The sequence below is a fragment of the Silene latifolia genome, chromosome 5 (assembly GCF_048544455.1).
Source record: "Silene latifolia isolate original U9 population chromosome 5, ASM4854445v1, whole genome shotgun sequence".
Lineage (NCBI taxonomy): Eukaryota > Viridiplantae > Streptophyta > Magnoliopsida > Caryophyllales > Caryophyllaceae > Silene > Silene latifolia.
In genome coordinates, this window is record NC_133530.1 from 75,039,942 (window position 1) to 75,062,385 (window position 22,444).

The 22,444-nt window shown below is 35.9% G+C and overlaps 3 protein-coding genes and 1 long non-coding RNA gene across 5 annotated transcripts; 3 read left to right on the forward strand and 1 right to left on the reverse strand.

Moving 5' to 3' along the window:
• Positions 1 to 6: 6 nt before the first annotated feature.
• LOC141657567 (mitogen-activated protein kinase kinase kinase NPK1-like) lies at positions 7 to 7,058 on the forward strand. 2 transcript variants are annotated; one of them, XM_074464843.1, is made up of 17 exons: positions 7 to 84; positions 184 to 222; positions 932 to 997; positions 1,073 to 1,183; positions 1,274 to 1,354; positions 1,458 to 1,535; positions 1,652 to 1,734; positions 2,708 to 2,786; positions 2,910 to 3,010; positions 3,164 to 3,203; positions 4,282 to 4,341; positions 4,422 to 4,471; positions 4,605 to 4,830; positions 4,922 to 5,143; positions 5,259 to 5,539; positions 5,631 to 5,698; positions 6,582 to 7,058. In XM_074464843.1, exons 1-17 carry the CDS (start codon positions 40 to 42, stop codon positions 6,683 to 6,685), a joined length of 1,734 nt encoding a protein of 577 aa, XP_074320944.1. In that variant the 5' UTR covers positions 7 to 39; the 3' UTR covers positions 6,686 to 7,058. The 2 variants fall into 2 exon arrangements, with proteins under 2 accessions (XP_074320944.1, XP_074320945.1); XM_074464844.1 differs by having other exon boundaries at positions 4,608 to 4,830.
• A 924-nt stretch (positions 7,059 to 7,982) lies between these two features.
• On the reverse strand, positions 7,983 to 10,810 carry LOC141657568 (uncharacterized). The gene is made up of 2 exons (XM_074464845.1): positions 8,917 to 10,810; positions 7,983 to 8,698 (listed from the first exon to the last, which is right to left on the reverse strand). The coding sequence occupies exons 1-2, from the start codon at positions 10,157 to 10,159 to the stop codon at positions 8,670 to 8,672; spliced, it is 1,272 nt and encodes a 423-aa protein (XP_074320946.1). The 5' UTR covers positions 10,160 to 10,810; the 3' UTR covers positions 7,983 to 8,669.
• Positions 10,811 to 12,969: 2,159 nt separating this feature from the next.
• Positions 12,970 to 14,724, forward strand: LOC141655545 (uncharacterized). The gene is made up of 5 exons (XM_074462620.1): positions 12,970 to 12,992; positions 13,596 to 13,943; positions 14,096 to 14,153; positions 14,242 to 14,546; positions 14,644 to 14,724. Exons 1-4 carry the CDS (start codon positions 12,970 to 12,972, stop codon positions 14,413 to 14,415), a joined length of 603 nt encoding a protein of 200 aa, XP_074318721.1. The 3' UTR covers positions 14,416 to 14,546; positions 14,644 to 14,724.
• Positions 14,725 to 15,860: 1,136 nt separating this feature from the next.
• LOC141657569 (uncharacterized) lies at positions 15,861 to 17,303 on the forward strand. The gene is made up of 3 exons (XR_012548794.1): positions 15,861 to 16,144; positions 16,257 to 16,288; positions 17,224 to 17,303. It is a non-coding gene; the product is annotated as an uncharacterized LOC141657569 (long non-coding RNA).
• Positions 17,304 to 22,444: the final 5,141 nt, after the last annotated feature.

Below are 22,444 nucleotides of genomic sequence, written 5' to 3' on the forward strand. Positions count from 1 at the left end.
GGTAATTTGATTGGCTGTGGCGCTTTTGGTAGGGTTTATATGGGGCTGAATATTAATTCTGGCGAGCTTCTTGCTGTTAAGCAGGTAATACTCGTTGTCTTAATTTGATTTTTTAAGGAATGTTTGATTTTGATGTTGATTTCAAGTTTATTTATTTAAGTTTGATATTGTGAATTGATGCAGGTTTCAATTGCGGCGAATGGTGCCAAGGATAAAACTCAGGTTAGGAATAAGGAATGTATCAAGTTTAATCTTGATCTTTGATATTATATCGATTTTGGTTTAGTAATTTGTGTTACTAATAAGAATTGTTATGAATTTGTTTCCGAAAATGTTGTAGCTTTATATGTGTTTACTTTAGGTTTAATTCTTCATTTAGATTTAGTCCAATTAGGTAGTACAACTGAGTATTGACGACTTGAGTATGCCTTTTTAAGCGTCTTTCCTCGACATTTCAGTACAATTAGGTAGCATAATTGAATACTTCAGAATGACTTTTTAAGCTGCTTTCCTTGTAATGTCAGTACAATTGCCTGTTTTGTCGAATAATTATCCATATCTTATGCAGCTTTAACTTAATCTGTTCAAGCCCAATGCAAATCCTCTGTCTCATTTTGTGTCCCATCTTATGTCCCAATTGCTTCTCCTAATGACACAAAATCTCTTTGGTATATTATAATTACCATTTTTATTATTGGAGATATCATGTGTCAACCTATTAAGGTAGTGGACTAGTGGGACACAAGATGATACAGGTGATCTCAACTCGTTCAAGCCAGAATCTAAAATTAGCATAACTGAGTAACTGATTAGTTCGAATACTATCTCGAGATGTTAATATACTTACCATATTAGGCAAGTATGAAATGATGCTACAAGTGTGTTAATTGCGCAAAATTATCAAAGTTATCTTGTGTTTCTTTGTGAACAGGCTCACATAAAGGAGCTTGAGGAGGAAGTGAAGCTTCTTAAGAATCTATCACATCCAAATATAGTTGTAAGGATATTGCCGTTTCTCTTGTTTTAGGAAATGATGTGTTGTTAGATTTTGAACCACCGTTCTTCTTATCAGAGATATCTAGGGACTGCAAGAGAGGACGAGGCATTAAATATTTTATTGGAGTTTGTTCCCGGTGGATCCATATCCTCACTTCTAGGAAAGTTCGGGTCGTTTCCAGAGCCCGTAAGTGGTTCATTCTATTGTGTTTTTCGGTATATAGAAGTTGATTGGTTGTTACCAAGACAGCTGAGTACATTATGTCCCATTGCCCAGGTTATACGAATGTACACTAAGAAGTTGCTATTAGGCCTGGAATACCTGCACAAAAACGGAATTATGCATAGAGATATTAAGGTATTACTGAGAAAGAAAACACTCCAATATATAATATTTTGAGGATACAAATATATCGATTTCTGTCATTACTGCTGATCAATGTCTTGCGTTGGTGCTACAGGGGGCAAACATCCTTGTTACTGATAAAGGTTGTATCAAACTTGCTGACTTTGGTGCATCGAAGAAAGTTGTTGAATTGGTGAATTTCTATTCTAAATTTCTAATCTTTTATTTGTCATTGCGTGTGTTTCTTTGAAGGTGCATGGTAATTGATCTCATTCTTCTTTTCTGCATGAACTTTCTTTACTATGGTAGGCTACCATGACAGGGGCAAAGTCAATGAAAGGCACTGCGTATTGGATGGCTCCTGAAGTTATCACTCAAACCGGTCATAACTTGTGAGTAATAAAATTTCAACTTTATTCTTGAACCTAGCATACGATCCTTTGAATAGTAGTTTTAGATCATTTAGCATTGTCTCTTCTTCTTATTTCAGTTTTGGTTGCTACGTATTTGGTCAAGCATAAAATATTGTTTGCAAAAAATTTATATGCTTTTGAAATGAGGTTTGTGGTATAGTGGCTTAGCAAGGGGTAAACTAATGTATTCCCCCAGTTGCAGTCGTTTGGAAACCTCTGTTTCCTCTCTACAGTTATCTTACTGACCATAGCTACGTAGTTCACCTTTCAAGATGATGATGATACTTTGAATACTAATGCTTGGCATGGTTTCCAGTTAATTTTTAATTTTCATTTCTTTCCTAATTTACTGATAATTGAGAATAGACATTTTGTTGTAGAAAGTTTTGTATAATTGATGTAGATTTCGGTTCAAATTCCGATTCATGTCCATAAAATGTCCATTAAATTGGTGTAGATTTCAGTATTAAAACTATATTCAAACCCCTCGATTAGGTTTTCTTTTAATGGCTATTTTTATGTTTCTTTGAATTCATATTTTCTTCTTGCCATCAAGACTAAAATTTTTATTCTGTCAGTAAGCGAGACCTGATCTGGAAGAAGTTATGTGAGAATCATAGACTTATTTCTACCCTTGTGATTTCTTAAGGCCGTAATGTTAGGGGTGCTCATAATAATATGTGGCTTCACTAGCACTGGTATGGAGATAGGTATTAGTGTATTACTGACATGTGCATAACAGTTTTGACTGTTGTTAAAGTAGAATACACGAGTCTCCACATCAAAAGTTGTTTTTCCATCCTATTAATGTTTGCGTGCAATTTAAGGGTCCAATTGAGATAGTTTGCTTTTTTTGAATAACCTCATATGCACTCTTGATAGATATATGAACATATCTCCTATGTTTTATAAGAGACAAATTGACACTTACTTTGATTATCGAATACCTCAGCTCTGCCGATATATGGAGCGTTGGCTGTACGGTCATTGAAATGGCTACTGGAAAACCTCCTTGGTGCCAGTATCAGGAGGTAAGTTCAGCTCACAGCTATGTTACATGAATCTGCTATTCTGCTTAATCATATTGCTGCATTTCTTCTTGTATTGGGAGTTGTTCCTTTGTTATTAATGCATTTAGTTTCTGGTTCATCCAGGTGGCTGCTCTATTTCACATTGGAACTACAAAGTCTCCTCCTCCTATCCCTGAGCATTTATCTGCTGATGGAAAGGATTTCTTGAACAAGTGCTTACAGACGTAAGATGTTCGTCATATTTCACTCTTTGGTTTGTTCACATTTTCTGGCAATTTACCTTTGAAATGGAACTCTAATACTGTATTTAACTTCAAAATTAAGCTGCTGGCTTGATTTACCTTTTCTGAACCCTCTGTTTCACATTTTGGCCACAGAGAAGCTAATTCAAGGGCCTCTGCTTCAGAACTACTACAGGTATTTTGCATTTTTTTCCCATTTCATTTCCCATTTTAGTGTGAAATTGTTTTTGCATTTTTTCATTTCTTCTATCTAGGATCTATTATTAAAAAGATGGGGAGTTAGACGGAGATGTGGCTCACGAAATGTTGAAATGGAAGAGTGCTTCAGGGTTTCTATGCGATAAAGATATGCCCCCAAAGATTAAAGGGAAAATTTTATCGCACGGCAATTAGGCTACTTACTTTACGGTTCCGAGTGTTGGGCCGTGAAACATTGTCACATTCAAAAGATCGGAATGCGCATGTTGAGGTGGATGTGCGACATACAAGAAAAGATTTAGCCATGAACCTATGGACGCCCAATCCTGACTTGGAGAACTGTCCCTAGAGGTAGAGGAAGACGAGACGGAGACATGGTTGAGAGTGATTTTTACGGGGCTTGAGGAGAGTATGGTGACGGAGAGGGCACAATGGAGGGAAAGGATACATGTGGATTTTTAGTATTTGATGTTTTTTTCCCATATTCGGTTTTTTTATTTAATTTAAAGAAATTAAATTATTTATTCTTCTCTCCTTTATTACACTTTTTTAACAACCACTTTCTTATAGATTTTACTTGGCTTACTTTTAAGGCATTCCGGATCCTTAATTCTATTTCGGTTTTTAAAAATCGTTTTAATTTTTTCTCTCGATTTAAATTTTAAGTTTTTATAAAAGAAATCCAGAATTCGATTTTAAAACTCCTAAGTTTACCTTGACTTTCCATTACATTTTCGTTCTCCCTTTTTGTTTTTCATTTTCCCTTTTTTTATTCGCATTTTGAGGCGTGCGTTCACCCATGGACGGTTGAAATGATTCATGTCAGTCATTTTGGGATTAAGGCTCTGATGTTGTTGTTGTTGTTGTTGTTGTTGTTGTTGTTGTTGTATGATGCACATCTTGGATACTTCACTATCTCCTCTATTCATCAATTTATCCCCTCTTAAAATGTATGTAGAATTGTATTGTATTAGTATCTCATTCTGCATAAGGGCTGCAAATGGGCCAGAGTTCTACAACATGTAGTATGCTGATAATATTTTTCTTTTATGCAGCATCCTTTTGTCAATGAAGAATATCGAGCATCTCAGCCTGTTTTTCGTCGTTCAGTCACTGTTAGTCTAATTGCAAAAACTTTGTGCCTTATACTTTCATTCGTCAATGTTATCACAGCTTATTGTGGCCTTAATGTCAGGAAATTGTGAAAAGCAAGGCCGCAACAACACCCGTGGATCAGAAAAGCATGTATGTGGAGTGTGGACTGACATATTTATCAGTCCTTTTCTCTACTCGCTCCTTTTCACACCTATGTTGGCTGAGTTTATCATGATTCATGACCGTAGAGACCGAATAACTTGTTTACTTAATTCTTAAACAGCAGAAGCAATGCTACACGGACATTTAGTGGCGGTTTAAAAGACAATTGCAACTTGGGCAGTGTCGGATGCTCAACTGTTTATCCAGAGAATTTTTCTGGAACACGTCCTCTTTGGGGCACAAACTATAATGATGATGAAATGTGTGTTTTAGATGATAAAGACGGCTTTTCTATGGGGGCATCAGTTGACCTGAATCCAGCAATGCTCAGAAATGACTGCATGGAGGTAGTAAATTTTTGTAGCCATATATATTGATTGAATTTATCCATTTTTCAAATTGCTATGAATTGACTAACTAGTGTTTTCTACAAGACAGAGTTTCAATCCTATGTGTGAGCCAAACGATGATTGGGCTTGCAAGTTTGATCTTAGCCGTGAAGTTGGACGAAGCGACACAGGGTCGCTTCCTCGAGAAGATTGTGGCATTGCTGAGTCATCTTGTAATGTGGCATCTGAGTTCACGTTTCCAAGTGAACCATTAGCTGATGATGATGAAGAAGTTACTGAGTCAAAAATCAGGGCGTTCTTGGAAGAAAAGGTAAAATAAGATTGAAGGAAAATATGAGAATACCACCAGAATAGTACGGAGTAATTATTTTTAATGATTCACATGAAGTCACATTTTATTCACCTACTTTTTTTAACCTATGCAGGCCTTAGATCTCAAGAAGCTGAATGAAGAGTTTTATAACACATTAAATACAGCCTCACCTTCACCTACAGTTTTTGGGGATATGAACGGTGATAATCTGAGTAATTTGCTCGCAAAGAGCAAGTCACCACCTAGCAGAAGATTCTCAAATGTTGCTGATGTTTCCAAAACTGCGAGCGCTGTCAGCCATAGCAAACCCATTCCAGATAAAAACCTTAGTGAGCAATCATTAAAGGAGGTTCCTGAGGCCAAAGAGCTTCAGAAGGAAGGTTTTATTTCAAGGTTACTGAGTGTCATTAGTGTTGTTTTTGTGAAGCTTTGTTAAATTATTAATTTATTTTACGGAGTAATAGCAGAAAATTTATTGTTGCAGTCCAAGCTCTGCTGAGAAGCAAAGATTGTGGAAGGAAGAACTCGATAAAGAACTCGAGGTGAAACGAGGTATGCTTGATATTACTTCTTAATCTGCTTAATGTGTGTACCTAAGCATTGGTGCTGAGTTGGTTATTTCTGCAAGCATCATCCAAGTCTTGGGAAATAACTTACAAATTGAGTGAAGACGTAACAAACTTTAATGAGCAGCTTAAGAAGATGGTAAGCTGTTATGATTTATGAAGAGAAAAAGAACAATACTTCAGCTTGATGCAAATTTTTGAATTGTTCACATTGTTACAAAGCAATTTCACTGTTGCAGAAGCAGATTCGTTACATAAACATTGTATAGTAATCCCGTGAAAGACTTTAGGTTAGTTTTGTCCTATATATAGCCATGTTCACTTTAAGGGTTTGTTTGAATACAAAAATGGGAGGGAAAGAGGGATGAGGGATTTCAAATTGACTTGTAGCCTGTAGGAGGGAAATGGAGGGCTCCATCTTTGCTCCCTCCAAATTTGCCCACCTCCATTTTGCTAACCAAACAAATGAAATTTAAGGGGTGAGTAATGAAGACATTCATATTTTGAGAGATGACTTGCAGGATTAGGGAATCAGGGATATAAAACTTGACGATTAAAAAGAACTTATTTATAGCAGTGGAAATCTTGACATAGATGGTTGGTTTGTCACAATACGCTGTTTGCAACTTGTAGCAATGATGTAGCGAGTTTTCGCTCATTCAGGAATTGGCTTCAACCTACTCCCTTTTGAATAGTTAAAACTGTTTGTAGCAAGTTTACGCTCATTCAGGAATCTGCTAAACTTCTGCATTTTCATGAATGCTTGTTCATATCACTGTTTGTTTCTCATAAAGCTGCACCATTCTAGAAATTGCTTGTGTTTTTCACTGATTGAGTTCCTGTGCTTGACTTATGAAACTTCGTTGCAGAGAGATTGCGGCAGGCAGGAGGGAAGACGTCATCTCCAAATAAGCGTGTTCCCTGTCAACAGAGGGAACGGCCTCCATTTGCTTCCCCTCCTAAACGACCTTGAGTTTCTCTAGCCACCATGATGCCTTGCTGGCTAAATTACTTGCCATGAAAGCTCAATGTCGAGCGGAGTATTTTTCGTAAAGAGGTTGTGTGAAATAATTTTACATAGTAGTCACCCAGCTACCTTTTCATGTATACCAGGCATGGCAAGCAATCAGTCACGTCCGTCTTCTTGGGATGAAAATGCCGGTTCAACAAATCATTTTCTTGAGAGTATTGTATTATTTTTTTTATTTTTTTCCATTGCTTCTGTTGAAAGCAGTTTGTATGTTTGCTGGGAAATGCCAAAGAATGTGATACTTGAGTTTTTGTTAAGAGATCATCAAATTTTCAACTAATATATAAATGGGGCATCAACAGCGATGATTTATGTAGCTGTATGTTTTTTCTTCTAGTCGAAAGACTACAAGTGTAACACTTTCGTCCAAGTTTGATCTTCATACCTTATAACGGTACAATAGCTAAGATGTTCAATCAGAAAAATTCCAAGATGTTCAATCAGAAAAATTCCAGAACGGTCCTCCGGAGGACACAAGAATTTTTGGTTCAATAATGTGGTTGAATGAATATAAAGTTGAAGAAAGATGTTAGAAATAATTATAAACACATTGATTACAAGATATAAAAGATTTCAATAGTAATAAGTTAAAAATGGACAATACAAAAAGAAAGGAGATGGTTTTAAAATTGATCAATTTTGAGTATTTCATCGCACTTTGCAAATTTAACATTTTAGATTAATGTTATTGTTAGAGTTAGCACGTTTCAAATTCAACGATGTCTCTAAAAGCGTCCAGTCTATTTTCTCAAAACTACTACCGAGTGTTATTCACCTGAGCGGCAGTACCAGAGACGAAGCTTATGTAAAAGGCCGAACGGGGCCGTACTTGGGTGACTAACTATTTGATGATAATATAATGACTCAAACTTATTGGATATGTAAATTGTTTGACCATGTATACAGGTTTTTGGGCACCTAGTTAAACCGGATCGAATCCATATAGTGAATTTTGGGATTTTTTTTTCCCTACTAACTTATCTTTCACCTAAGGGGCGCCAAAATAAGTTTTAAGTAAATTAATATTTTTCTTTTGATGATAATATAATGTCTCAAACTTTGAAATTGGATCCATAATCCATTTATACGGATGTGTAAATTGTTTGACTATGTATACGGTTTTTGGGCACCTAGTTAAACCGGATCGAATCCATATAGTGAATTTTGGGATTTTACGGTTTTCCCTATTAATTTGTCTTACATATGTGCGAAAATAAGTTTGAAATAAATTAATATTCAAACAAGAAAACATTTATTTTTGAAGCCGTAAACAATTCTATAAAGTTGCTTTACAAAACACTGGGTTTACTAAAAGCATACCATCAAAACCAAACATTGGCAATAAAATGCCAAAAATGAGTACAAAGGGTGAAATAAAAGAGACAGAGGCAAGAAAAATTTATTTTGCAAAAAAATTCTCTCAAAACTATTATGTACTACAAATCAGACCATACAACCCCATGTCAATTTTCTCAAAACTGCAGGAAAGCTTTGTTTACATCTCTCTTACAATATCAGTTTACCTTGTAGCGTGATTACCAGCTGCAAAGCATTTGATCTTCAAGACAATTACAAGCATTGTGAAGCATTTCTCATATCATTAGCATTAAGAAATCAACTGATGTTCACGCTGAAGATGTGATCATTTGGAGCACATATAATGTCGTCTGTTTTCTTGGATAGTTCTGTTACGACTTGCATCCCTTAGTAGAGCTTTCTCTCAATGGTTTCTCCACGCAGCCCAGCTAGTTAACTGAGCCATCTATGATAGTGTATGTGAGAACACCAGGGACAACTCATGTTCTCCATATCTGTATGTAGCGCCAGGCCATTGACTTGTGTTAACACGGTGGCAAAATCCTTACTTGCTTAGCCATGTTTTCTTTGCAATCACACTGCTTCTCAATTACAATCACAATTTGCTTCTTCATTCATTCTCTATTCTCTTTTCTTCCCCTGATAACCGTAAATGAGTAAAATGTTTAGTATAACTTTACCAATTGTTGCTCACAATTTTATCATCAGAACTTCAATGCACAAATAATTTGACAACAAAAAATAAGGTAAGATGCACGAGAGAAGGCTGAGGTTTAAAATTATGATGACACACATCAGCCATAGCAGTTAAGATTATGATCAAAACATTGATATCAAAATAGCAAAGAGGCACATACCATCATATTCCGGAAAATACTTTTGAAGCAACGCTTTATCTTTATCACTAACACTAGGATCGGTGAGGAAGCGAAGAAACAAAGACTGAGTGACGGCGTCCGCAGCAAGTCCTTGGCTCCTCATAATGTGAAGATGATCCAACGCCTTGGCAAGATCATTAGCATCCAGAAATCCTTTAATAATTGTATAGTAGGTGCGTTGGTTTGGAGAACATCCATCGTCCGCCATCTGCTTTAAAATTTTGGTTGCATCACCTAACAACCCTTGACTACATAGCACTTTGATCATTGTCGTATAGGTAGTTACATTTGGTCGCAACCCCTTAGCTACAAGACAAGAGAACACAGCTACTGCTTCAACTGGTCGCCCAACTTCACAAAGACCATTAATAATTGTACTATACGTAATAATATCAGGGGCCACTCCATTATTCTCCATCTCTTTACGTAAGGAGATCGTCGTATCAATCTGTGCATTTTTTAAAAAGCCGTCAAGCAATGCATTGTAAATGACCACATCGGGTGCCATACCTCGATCTTGCATATCTTTAAAAAGCTGGATTGCAAGCTGGAATTTCTTATCCTTGCACAAGGCATCTGTAATGGTGCTATAAGCGAAAACATCTGGTGCTATATGGGTTCCTTTACGATGCATGTCCTGGAGCATCTCCAAAGCTTTATCAACCTTATTAGACTTGCAATAACCATTGATTAGGCTGGTGGAAGTCACAACATCAGGCATGACACCATCTTTCACCATAATATCCAGGATCTTTTCCGCCCCCTCCATCTCTCCACGCAAACAATACCCCTCCAACAAAGTATTGTATGTAATAATGTCGGCGCGCACACCTCTCTTAGTCATAAGTCCAAAAATAGCCCTTGCTTCATCGACATTTCCTTCTTTGCAGTACATGTCAACTAAGGTGTTGTAGGTGTCAATGCCAGGAGCAATTTTGTTGTGCAACATCTCAGTCCACAATACCTTAGCATCATTCCAACTCCCTAACCTACATAGTCCTCGAATTAAGGTATTATAGGTTACGACATCAGGCAAAATGCTCTTGGCTTTCATTTCCTTGAAAAGGCAAAGTGCTTGAGGTAACAATTGGTCTTTACTAAGGCTATCAATGATGGTATTATAAATGACGACATTGGGCTTCAAAGGGGCTTTAGACTCCATATTTTGAAGCAAGCGAAGAGCAGAAGCATTGTCGCCAGAACGGCAAAGACCTCTAAGCATAGAACCGTAAGTAACAAGGGAGGGTTGTATCCCAAGCTTAATGGTTTTATCCAATAATTTAACAGCTTGGTTCAACTTATCAGAATCAATCAGCCCATTGAGTAAAATAGTGATAATGACAATATCAGGTGAATAACCAAGCTTAAGGCGCTTACCCAGAAGAGAGAAGGCAAAATCGACACGGCCCAAGGAGCAAAAACACTTGGCTAGAATACCAATGGAATGGGAATTGAGGCGGCGGCCAGAGAATTGAAGTTGGTTATAGAGAGTAATGATAGTAGAAAAGGGGGGATGGGGTTTAATCTTGACATGGCATTAAATAGCTGATTGAAGGTAATAATAGAAGGACGAGGACGAAGAGAGTACAATTGATGAAATATCGAAATCGGAATATCAATTCTAGTAAACCCAGAACGGCATTGTTGTAAAACAGAATCAAGAAACAATTGGGGATCAGGATTTGTGGAAATTGAGAAATGAGGAATGTAATTAGGGCGAATAAATTGAAAATGAGATTGAATAGAGGAGATTCGAAGAAGATTACCTGAGATTTTGATTATCGTCATCGTCAATGGAAATGAAGTAAACCAGAATATGAATACGAAGACTACTACTATACAAGTAAACCCAGATTTTGATTCGTGGTGCCTTTGTAATTCTAAGACCTCGTTGATCCTATACATTGACATTTGACACATAACTATGGGTAGGGCTAGGGCTAGGGCTAGGGCGGTTAATGAGACGAGACAGCTTACGAGCTACTCGAGATTGGCTCGGCTCGTGCGAGTTCAGCTCGGGTTCGGGCTCGGCTCAAGAGCTTAACGCGTCAAACCGATTAAAGGTTGGCTCGATTCGAAAAGCTCACGAGCGGCTCGAACTTGTGTGATTACATAAGATATTGCTCATATTTTATAAAAATATTTTATTATGATTATTTTTTGTATCACATCTATCAAATGTCTCGCTGATTTGCCAAATATTTTTACATATAACCTTTGAGTCTTGTTATTGAAAAGATTGAAAGAAAAAAATAAAAAAATAAATAGTTTTATATAAGCTCAATTTGGGCTCGAGTTTGGCTTTAACTCGCATTAAAGCTCGCAAGTTTTATAACGAACACATTTTTTTCAAACTCGAGATTAGCTCGAACTCGAGTTTTGGTTCTTGAACACAAGCCGAGCAAGGCCAAGCTCGGGCTCGGGCTCGGCTCGGCTCGTTAACACCCCTAGGTAGGGTACAGCAAAACCGTATACAATTTGCAAAACCGTATCGGATATACGGTTTTAAATTCTCATTATTGACTATCCTTATCGGATATGGATTTTCCGTATATACTGAAACCGTATATTCGGTGAGGGGAGTGTAGGATGTGTGAAGAAACAAATGAAAAAGTGTTGATACGTATGGATATTTTCCAACAGTTTATATGGTGTTTCTTATTGATATGTTAAAGAATGAGAAGATGAAAGAAAAAAAATAAGAGAATCATATGATCCTCTCTATTGCTGCTTCCCTCTCTCCTCTATTTGGGTCATTTGTGAGAGGAAATGATATCCGTCACTCCAAAGTGACGGATACGTGCCGTCTTCAATGAGATTTTGTGTTAGTCAGTTAGTCTTGCTGAAGACGAGTCGGAGCAAGTGACGGGTAATGCCACTCACAAAACGGATAGGGGGGCAAGGTGGGGGCACCCCCATGTGCTTCCCTCTCTCCTCTATTTGGGTCATTTGTGAGAGGAAATGGTATCCGTCACTCGAAAGTGACGGATACGTGCCGTCTTCAATGAGATTTTGTGTTAGTAGTATTACATATCTTCGAGAAGAAAAAGCAAAACCGCTCTTTAGGAGCGACTTTTGGTTAGATAACACTAATATTGAGCTAGAATATACAAAGTTTGAAGTAAAATGTAGTGAGATGTTAGAAATTACAACTTTGTGTTACTGTGCAGTAGTTCTTTAAACATTGTAGCGAGAGTGTACAAGTTCGAGCCCCTTGGAGACAATTTTGAACAATTTATATAAAACCCTCGCAAATCCAGCCTAGATGTCGTGTCTGTAGACTCTGTACTATGTCATTGTAATTATTATATCACAAATTCTAAGTAATGTTTTCATGTTATTTATAAAAAAACGCTCTTTGTGAAAGTCCGGTTTAGTTTTTTTAGTCAATATTACTGAAGTCGCTCTTTAAAAGACCAACTTTGCATTTGTGCATAACACAAAAATACTCGATTGTACATGAAACCAATACCTACAAATAGTGAATTCAACATATGAACTCGGACATTTTAAAATTTGTGGTATAAGAACGAAAAACGGTTATAAGTGTAAAACGTATTCCAAAGTCGTTATACTCTCTTGACTTTCGAGTCGGGTTATTCGGGTTGGATCATTCGGATCGAGTCCATTTTACCGGGTCTAGGCGATAATAATGGGAGAGGGAAATATCGGAATAATAAGCGCCCTAAAAAAACTAGTCTCAAGTCTCAACTTTCAAGAGTGTCCTCCTCTAAAGCAGCCGGGAGTCTCCTTTAGATTTTTATTCACTTTCACTTTTCTTATATCTTATATTCTTATTAGTTTAGAACCCGCACAATGAATGCGGGATATTTATAGAGTTTTTATTTTTAGAAAAAAAAAATTAACTATAAAACTAATCAAAAAATTGAGTAATTGCATGAAATGTATATATTTTAAACAAAATTAATGAAATTTGTTTATAATTTTTTTATTAGCATATCATTTAGTTACGATTTAACATACAAACAACGAATTTTTTATCATAATAATCTTAGAGACAAATTTTAAATAATGGATTATATCAAAACAGGAAAGTAAATAAGAGATTTTTTCAAAATGGAAATATTGTTTTTTCTTATTCTTTTTTTAGTAAATAGGGACAATAAAAAGAGAAATCTTTTGGTATTTTGAGTTTTTTCACCTTATTCTTTTCTTTTAGTAAATAGGGAATTCTTATATAAAAAGAGAAATCGGGGTTTTGGTATTTTGACGCGTCTCCTTTCACCTCACCAATATTTGCAGTCAATCTTAATAATCAGTATGTCCAATTTCATTTTTTTTTTTTTTATTTTTTTCAGATTTTCGTTCTCCGTTTTCTTCTACTTGTTAATTTGCTATCATATCATTCAACTTCACTCAATCAATATATTGTCCGAGTGGATTACTTGATTTATTTTTAAATCAATATATTGTCCGGGAGTCTCTGTTTTCTGTCTTTTGTTTTTTCCCCTTGTTTGTTTGAGTAATTTGGTCACTTGATTGTATCTTTGTGTTTAGGGTTTTTGAATTTCATCTTACAGATCTGTTTAGCGTCTCATATAATCGACGACATGGAAGAGGTATGTAATCTTATTTTTTAATTTACAAGAATTCAAGTCATCTTAGATATTGGCGTAATACGTTTTCCTGTTTGTTAGCCTATCATCTATACACGCAATAAGGTTGCCATATCAAAGGTTGTATGTTGCTGTAGCCAATGACGAGAAAGATGAGTTTATGAAACTCATCAAAGACCCTGGATTCCAACAAGTCCGTCATTATTTTACAGCTAAGCAGATATTTGAGCGTGATGCTTTGGAAATTGCTACTGCCGTCTTTAATGGCGAAACTAAAAATGTTGTTATTGGCCTGGAAGACTTATTGAAACCTGAATTGACAACCCTTCATCTTGCCGCTAAACACCGTGCTCCTAGGTTGACCCACTATCTTCTTCAGAGGGGTGCAAAAGCTGATCACATCGCTCTTGACTTCAGCACAAATATCATGTAATTTCAACTCATTCTTTCGACTTCATAATCAAAATATGTGTCTAACATCAAACTATGCATTTTCTGTTAGAGTAACACATTTTATCTTTGAGTCATAGTGCTACTCTATATCTCTATACTTATAATCGTACTACTCTTACATTATCCAGAGTTCCTGGTGGAAGCCTAACAATCCTTGACTTGCTTTGGCGGGTTTGCTTTCATAATGTATGTACGCTTTGTTGTTATTCTTTTGTTATTTTGTTTGTCGAATGTATTATTTTAATATTTCCACATGTCCATTTGAGTGCTCCAGAGAGACAGAATGGAAGTTACAAGGATACTTGTGCAAAGTACACAAAATAAAACATGGGCCAGGGATGCGTTTATGGAATATGCAATGAACGGAGACCTACACAAGGTAGTTGCACTGTTTTTGGCTGTTCTGAGCTGTTCTTGTCACCTCCACGTGTGGAGTTGTCTTTCTTGAGCAACCAAGGATGTCATTCTATTACTTGGAAGAATACGACATTTATCTTACAACAGGCCCCATTACTGGCTGATTTTTTTGGTTCGGTGGGTCAGAGGCTTGCAGCATATATAAGGCTTGAAGACTATGCTGTATGTTACGACCTTCTTTTTGTCGATCCTAATTGCTTTACTTGACAATCTACTATGTCCTCAATAAATAACAATCTACTATGTCTTTAATAAAAAGGTAAAGTCGTCTCGCACAATAGACGAAATTGTGCTATCGAAGCTACAAATTGATTTCTTTCTTCGTGAAGCGTCTCAGAAGACTGTCAGGCCTATTGATTATTATTTAAGGTTTGTATACTTATCTCTAAATATGCTTACTCTATTCCGAAAAAATAATTAGGTGGGAAGAATTATTACGAGCAATTACATTGATTACGTGTGCTATTTTCTTTCAGTTTTTTTGAACTTGGCTTTGAAGTTGACAAGCTAGCTCCTCCTACTGATCGACCCGAGTGTATTGATGATGATAAATATGTTCAATATCGAGATTGGGATATTGTAAGCTACCAATCATTTTCATTATTTTAATTTGCATAGCTAAGTTTCTTATCCAATCTGTATTAACCCAAAAAAATCACAAAAATGGCTCAAATGGCTGCATAGCTAACTATCAAATAACTAACTCTCAAATAGCTAACTAGTAAATGCCTGCATAGCTAACTCTCAAATAACTGGAATCACAAAAATCCTGGCCCAAAAGGAATGTAGTTGAGTTAACACCAATCTGCTTGCATAGCTAAGTTTCTTTGCACCCCAACCCCTTATTCTTCCCACTACTTTCTCCACCAGTCTAGTACAATCACTCACTGCCGCCATCCTTTTATAAGTATAAAATAAGTGATTGAGATCCCCAAATATCTAAATATCTAAATGGGAACATGCCTCACATCAGTTGATTCCATCCCATTTAAATAAATTTCATATTTCTCCTTGTTCATTTCTAACCCAGATGCAACAGAAATAGAAAAAGTAGCACTTCTGGGATTTATTACCTTTCTCAACTTCTTCAAATTCTTGAATAAAATCTTCTATCTCAAGAGGCATTGGAGTTTCTGTTGGAGTTCCTCTGATACGGATCCAATCTTGACAACAAATCAAATTTTGTACATCTTACAAGGGTTTCGGGAAATTCAACGAAAATTTGTTGAACTAGAATTTAGCTAAATAAAACAAAACAAAAACTAGTTAAAATAAAGGATAAAGTAAAAAGTAAACTGTTACCTTAGGAGACAATGAACTTCTAAATGAATCAAGATGGCAACCTCCTACGCTAAAGGCGGATTCCGATGCAACAATGGATAAAGGTATAGCCAATATATCACGTGCCATACGTGAAACAACCGACTATCACGGTCCATTAAGTCGCCACCAGGGTAATACCTGAAAACTCTCTTCGTCCTCCCCATGTATCTCATTGAGATATCTATCAAACTCTGTTCTAACATTCCCACTTGATCCTTTCAATCTTTTAGCTCTATCTTTTAAATGTTCACATAGTTCATACTTCCTCCCATTATTTAGATCCTAGATACGCTTTTTTATTTATCATTTGTTACTAAATTTCTCAAAACTTGATTATTGATCTATCATATTATCCATCAATTTGTGGGAAACAACGTATACCGTTTACTGCCCTATTTCTTAGCAAGAAAGGATTTTGATCGAAGTAAGATTTACAGGTAACGGCCAGTTTTCTTCTTGTCCATTATTTTGTTTATCAGTTAGCTATTTGCTCTTACTTAGTTGATGTTCCATCAATTTATTGGTTTTATGTTGTGAATTATTTACCAGGCTCATCCCTCGACTACAGCAGCACGATGCAGGTATTTTGATACTTTCTTTTGCTACTTTGTTTTTGACCATAGCATTTATATGCCTCCTTGGAAAAATGACTAACAGTTTCATTCTTCTTCTTGATAACCTCTGCCTGATGCTCCATGAATAACAAACATGGAATTAACAAACAATTACCAAAACAAAATTTTGTTCACCACCTTTTATTGTAATTTAAAAGCATGTATACTTAGATGAAGGCTTAACTAAGATACACTTTGGCATTCAATATCTCCATGTGTTTCACCATTCATTCCATGATATTTTACTCTTCACAGTACGACTCAAACAACATGAATAAAACCAACAAATTGTCATAAAACAAAGCAAAAGTTGACATAAATTCAATGTGAAATGAAATCATGCTCAACTCAATCCAACGTACTCCGTAATACACAATCGACAACTGTTCTTAGAGCCTCAAACTATGCAATTCATATACCTGATCTCGATATCAATAATGGGATCACTTTTACGACAAGAGTGAGAGAGTCCAATGTGCATAGGCTTTTGCTTTAATATTATTAATGGTGATTAATGATGAGAAGTGAGAGAGTCATAGAGGGAGGAGTTGTTGAGTTGTCTTTTGAAGGGTTGACGGCGAAAAAAGGAAGAAGATAGTCTTAGGGTTTATTATTACATGGATTAATCATGTTCTCTGAAATCCAATGTGCATAGGCGGGAAAATAATTAACATGGGAGTGACACGTGTATAATTAGGGTTTAGTGGTTCTTCTACCCATCTCACCATGCCATACAGAACCTTTAAAATTACTTACGGTTTTCAGAATGATTAATGAGAACACTAAGTTCTAATTATGCGGAGACATTAGTCACTATGTTTGGTTTTTTGTAAGTCTAAATTCTGACATGATTTTTATTTCTGTCACCTATATTTTACCTCTTCTTTGACATTTATTTGCAGATAACTTAAGATGCAAGTTAAAATTAAAAGGAGTGTAGTAGATGCGGAGCTGAATTGGAGCTTATCTCAATGGTGGAGGTCATTTTAGTTTGTTATTGTATAAGACGCTTCTCTTATTATTATTGAGATGTTATTTTAAGTACCAATTAACTATTTTAGATATCAACATATTTGGAAAAGGAATTGTTCAGCGTACATTTTTTTTATAGAGCCTGATCAGTGGCGGATCTTGAAAGATTTTACAAGGGGGGGCAGATATAAACCGTGAAATAATTGTTAAAATAACTTGTTAAATATGTATACGAGACTAATCTAAACATCTATACACCTTATACAAAATGTGAGCAAGGGTAGTTACTGTTCCTAATGAACAGTAATTGAGAACATCACTTTGCTAAAGTATTGCTTTAAATGTAATTCTTTTCAAGTTTTTACATCAATTTTACTCTTGTCTTGAAAGTTGATCTCACTTGATGAAGCATCAAAGTTTTTGATCGGAGATGGCCTTAACTCAGCCGTGATGCGAAGTAAGTAAACCTTCTTTGCACTTCCTCTTTTCTTCATTGTTATATAGAACTTCAATGTATCTAAAAAGCAAAGTTTACCACAAGCTTGGGTCCTCTTGTCTACTGTATTCTATGTTTACTTTGTAGTTTGGATGCACATATGGTATTATGACATCTTGCTTTTTTGTACTGAAATCCTTGATGCTCACAGGGGACGTTTTGATGATCTACCAAGGGCTCCTAAATTACCTCCTAAATTGCCATCTGCAGCACCTAAATAAAGGAAGGAGCTGACCTGTTTATCCTCTTTCGCACATATGTACTGAATTTCATTACCATTTGGTAGTTATCTTCTGCCTTTTGTCTTTCATCGACGTCATTTTGCCCATCTTTTGCCTTTTATCAACACGATGATAGTAAGAGCTAGAAGGGTCTTGCTGAAATTTAAAAGGTTAGTACACTTTTCGGATAATGCAACTCTTTCAATTTGACCGGCTGACCTAAATATTTGCTGTCGAAATATCTAATTATCGAAGGAAGAATTTGCTCCGCAGCCCAACCTTCCTGCTACTCCTTATCGCATAATGATGAGTTGAGACCATAGTTGATTATTTATATGTAACTTCTATTTACAACTTTCGAAAATTGTTGAGATGTTAATATACTGTTTTTGATATTTTACCTGCTTTGATTTTTCCTTTTGATTGATTTTAAATGATTATCATTTTATTTACAGGCATTTTTAATGTCGCATCTTAGAAAATTACCTGTACATACTTTTTTTTTTGAGCCTGTTTGAGTCTTAGTTTATGGGTTCGCCTTTTGCAAGGAACTAAGATTCCACAGCTTCAGGATTGCACCAAGTTCGCAAGGTACCCTGTTCTGTATATTTTGTTACTGCATTTACCCCTGTGTTAGTAATGTTGTCTGGTTGACAGTGAATGTTGACGTATTTAAAGGTGTTTGCACTTTATGAGAAGCACTGAATTTGTTTCTGTTTAGGAATTCTACTTGGTAGAAGGTAGCACCTTAAAGGAGTTGGGCCGAATAGTTTTACACTACCCATATTTTTCGGAAGGTGACCTGGATTGGAAAGCAGTTCTGTGGATCTATTCCTTTCGAGAGGGTCTTACCTGTATGACTGCTTGTAATTTTAACTTTTACTTTTGTGGATTATTTTTAAGCCTCTGCACTTTTGCCTTTGATGTTGGGAAACTATGAAATTGTTGCTGTTTATGAATCATTGTTGGTAGGCATTGCTGGTTTTACAGGATTTGGGCACTGTAATTCTAAAAAATAGTTATTTAGTAAGAGTGGGCTTTGTCGAAAGGTAGTGTTAAGAATTTGTTTTTGCCGTTTTGGGAGTGTAGTTTATAATTTATGAGTTGCTCACCTTCTGATAAGAAAGAAAGACGGTTGTTGAATGAGTTAATAGGGTGAAGTGGTATGTTGCAATGTGTTTCTCTTTCGGTGATGTATGTTTCCGCCTTTTAGCGATTATGAGCGAAAAGGAAAGGGCTTACTATGGGGATGGATATTGATTTGTAAATGGGGTAAAAAGGGGTTATTAGACTTGGACATTGAAACAGGTTCCATGTACGCGGAAAACATAAATTTGATCTCTTGTGTGCTTATAGTCGTTCGCGTGGATGGTAGTATACGAATCCAAAAAATCGTAGTATTGATGGTTTATTTTAGTAAATGAGAGTGATGACAAACTTGTCATTCATTTTGGTGTTCTGAGGCATGAACTATGTCGTTCTAGGTAGAGCAATGGGTTAATTTTGATGATGTGTGACTCTGTGAGAGAGACCTTTGGGACATTTGCCATTTGGTTTGTAGAACAAAACTAAAAGCTAAAACAATATCTTGTGATGAGTAGTCTCCAGGGGATTTGTTCCAATGAATGTGTTCATTTTTGTTTGAGAATTTGGCAATTGGCAAGGGTACTGCATAGTGTGACTGTTTGCAGTGCAAGTGTTTGTTTGTAGGACGAGGTGTAATTTGCAGTGCTGCTTAAATGAATCCGTGTAGGGTTTACATAAATCTCCGATAGGTTGAATATATAAACAAAAACGAAGGAGAGAGAGGGTTTGAGGGCTTTAGAGTCTTGTAAACCACTTGAATTATTAACCAAGTTCGGCAGCCAAATTCCGGCTTATAAATAGGGACAAACCCAATAAGAAGACATCGCTTGAATTCATGCTATGTGGTTCCGACAAAAATTTTATCTTATAATTTGCAGATGGATGAGTTGTGGATTGAATACTGGGATTGAACTATACTGAGAGTTTTTCAAGTAGATGGGTAAATATATGATATTCAAGTTATAAGATGATATTTAATCCATTCTAATCATTTTGTTTGATTAAATTATATGGTATTTAAGTTAATCCATTTGCTTGAATATTTAGAATGAGTCAATATTTAATCCAATCAAATTTAACACCAGCTTTTTAGGAACTCGCCTATCATTATTTTCATATATTTCACATTTTGCATCTTTAGTTATCTCATATCTCTTCATTCTAATAATTTTGTTTAATTATACCCTTACAAAGTTGCTCAATATAGACGATTCTAAGTTCTCTATAGGGCCCTGGAGCAATGAGAAAATTTATTCTAACTTGCTGAATTGCATTTTTATATTTATGGCTTGTAAGTAACATGACTGGTGTTGGACTTTCAGGGGATCTAATGACGGAGTTGTGACCGCGGGCTTGATAAACTTTAGGTAAGGTAACTCAAAGCCGAGACAGAAGATGATGAGAGCTCAGGTGGCCGATTGTCCAAGGCGTTACCCCAACACTCCTTGTAGGGACGGTTTATTAGCTTCCCCAAGTTCCCTGGCTTTTGAGACTCACGAGACATTACATCCCATATTTCGTTTGGCTTAGGTTCAGAAGGTAGCTAGCTTTGTGCAACTTTGTCCGCTATTTTAGCGGTTATAATAGTTAATAGCTAATTTAATATTTTTCACTTGTATATTATTAGAAAATTTTCACTTTTTAGCTTAGTTGGTTAAAAACGCTATTAGGCCCTTTTTGGAACATAATAGGAAGAATATTTGTGATCTAAAACGTGCACATTTGACTAACTTTTGTTTGTGGGAAAATAAGCTTTGTATATTGCTGAAAAGTTGACAGGTAATGTAAATTCAGCTTGAACTTACACAAAAACTCCGGAGAGACGGTCTCTCAATAGCATTATTGAGAGATCTCTCACATGACGGGGTGAGGGATCCACTAAATTTCTTTTTCTTTATTATGTCTCCCACTAAATTAGTGAGACCTACTGAAAAACACAATAACTGTAAGTCAGTTATAATCACGTATACCATACTCTAGTTTTAATCATCTCTGCATCATTTTTACTCACTACGAGTAGTCTACGACGACGTATATTATGCAATTGTATGTACCCTTGTATTATCGTTTATGATTTAAGTGTGAGATAACTTCACTAAAACTTATTGATACTTCAGCAACTTTTAAATCATCTAATTTGGCTTTTAAAATACACAAATCACGCGCCAAACTGCACGGTTCCAAAAAATTTCAAAAAAAGAAGTCTTAATTTATTGTGAAGCGGTATATTTCACACAAATAAAATGGGTTAGTTTTCGTAAAATAACCATTAAAAATGAGTTGTGCACAAATCTTAATTACAAAGATGGTGAATAGCAGTTGTTTAAATAACCTTCTTGTTAAACATGAGGTCAGTACTTGATCCAAATGTGATTACTTCTAAAGCAGAAACATAAAAACATAAGCAGTACATTTTCTTGTTTGGATACATGTCTTACTAAATCGATGATCTTCGGTGCCATGTGTAAGTGCCCGACTGGCCCTTCCCATTCCAAATCTGCACACTAAATTTATGGGAAACTACACAGTTAACGGTTACTGAGAAACATACTTTAAAAAGAAAGTTGAAAACTTGCAACTACATAATTTCACCTACTCACGAGTCATGACCTCAAGAAAATAAGAGCATGAAACTTGGAACTACATTATTTTGCCTCAAGAGTGTAGATAACGTATACGTTACAATAACATGAACTAAATATACCAGTTGAAGACTTAATCCAAATCCAGCGATGACAAGCTAAAACTATACTAGAGAAGTAATAACATGAACACTAATTATACTTGGACATTTGTGGCCTTTTCAAAGCAGTTTGAAGTAAACATAATCAACAATGAGCAAGGAGTGAATTCTTAATATAGAATGTGGTTAGTTCTCTCCTCATTTCTCGATGTGAACGACTCACAAGTGGATATTAACAAAGTAGGAGTGATTTAAACTAATGCTCAATAACAAGATTATAGAAGCTCACATGATGGATTACCGTCATTCTTTGTACTGATGGATGCCGGTCCAAGAATGCTCCTACTGTTCCTCTTTTTAGTTCTTACTCAAGGTCGCACTTGCTATCTCGTACTCCGAGGCAACATTCTGGAGTAGCTTAGAAAGAAGGGAGGGGCAACACAGCAAGTCAGAAATATCTAACCTAAAAGCTGATGAAAACATTCCAAAAAAGCTTCGGCCAAGTACCTATTGTCAAAACATGTCTATTAACTAAGGAGATACTCCCTTGATCCCGAACATTTGTTTACCTTTGCTTAAAATACTTCTCATAAAGAATAAAAAAGGTAATTAATTGTTGCCTGCCATATTACTAAACAAATAAAACATGGTTTTATTCTACAAAG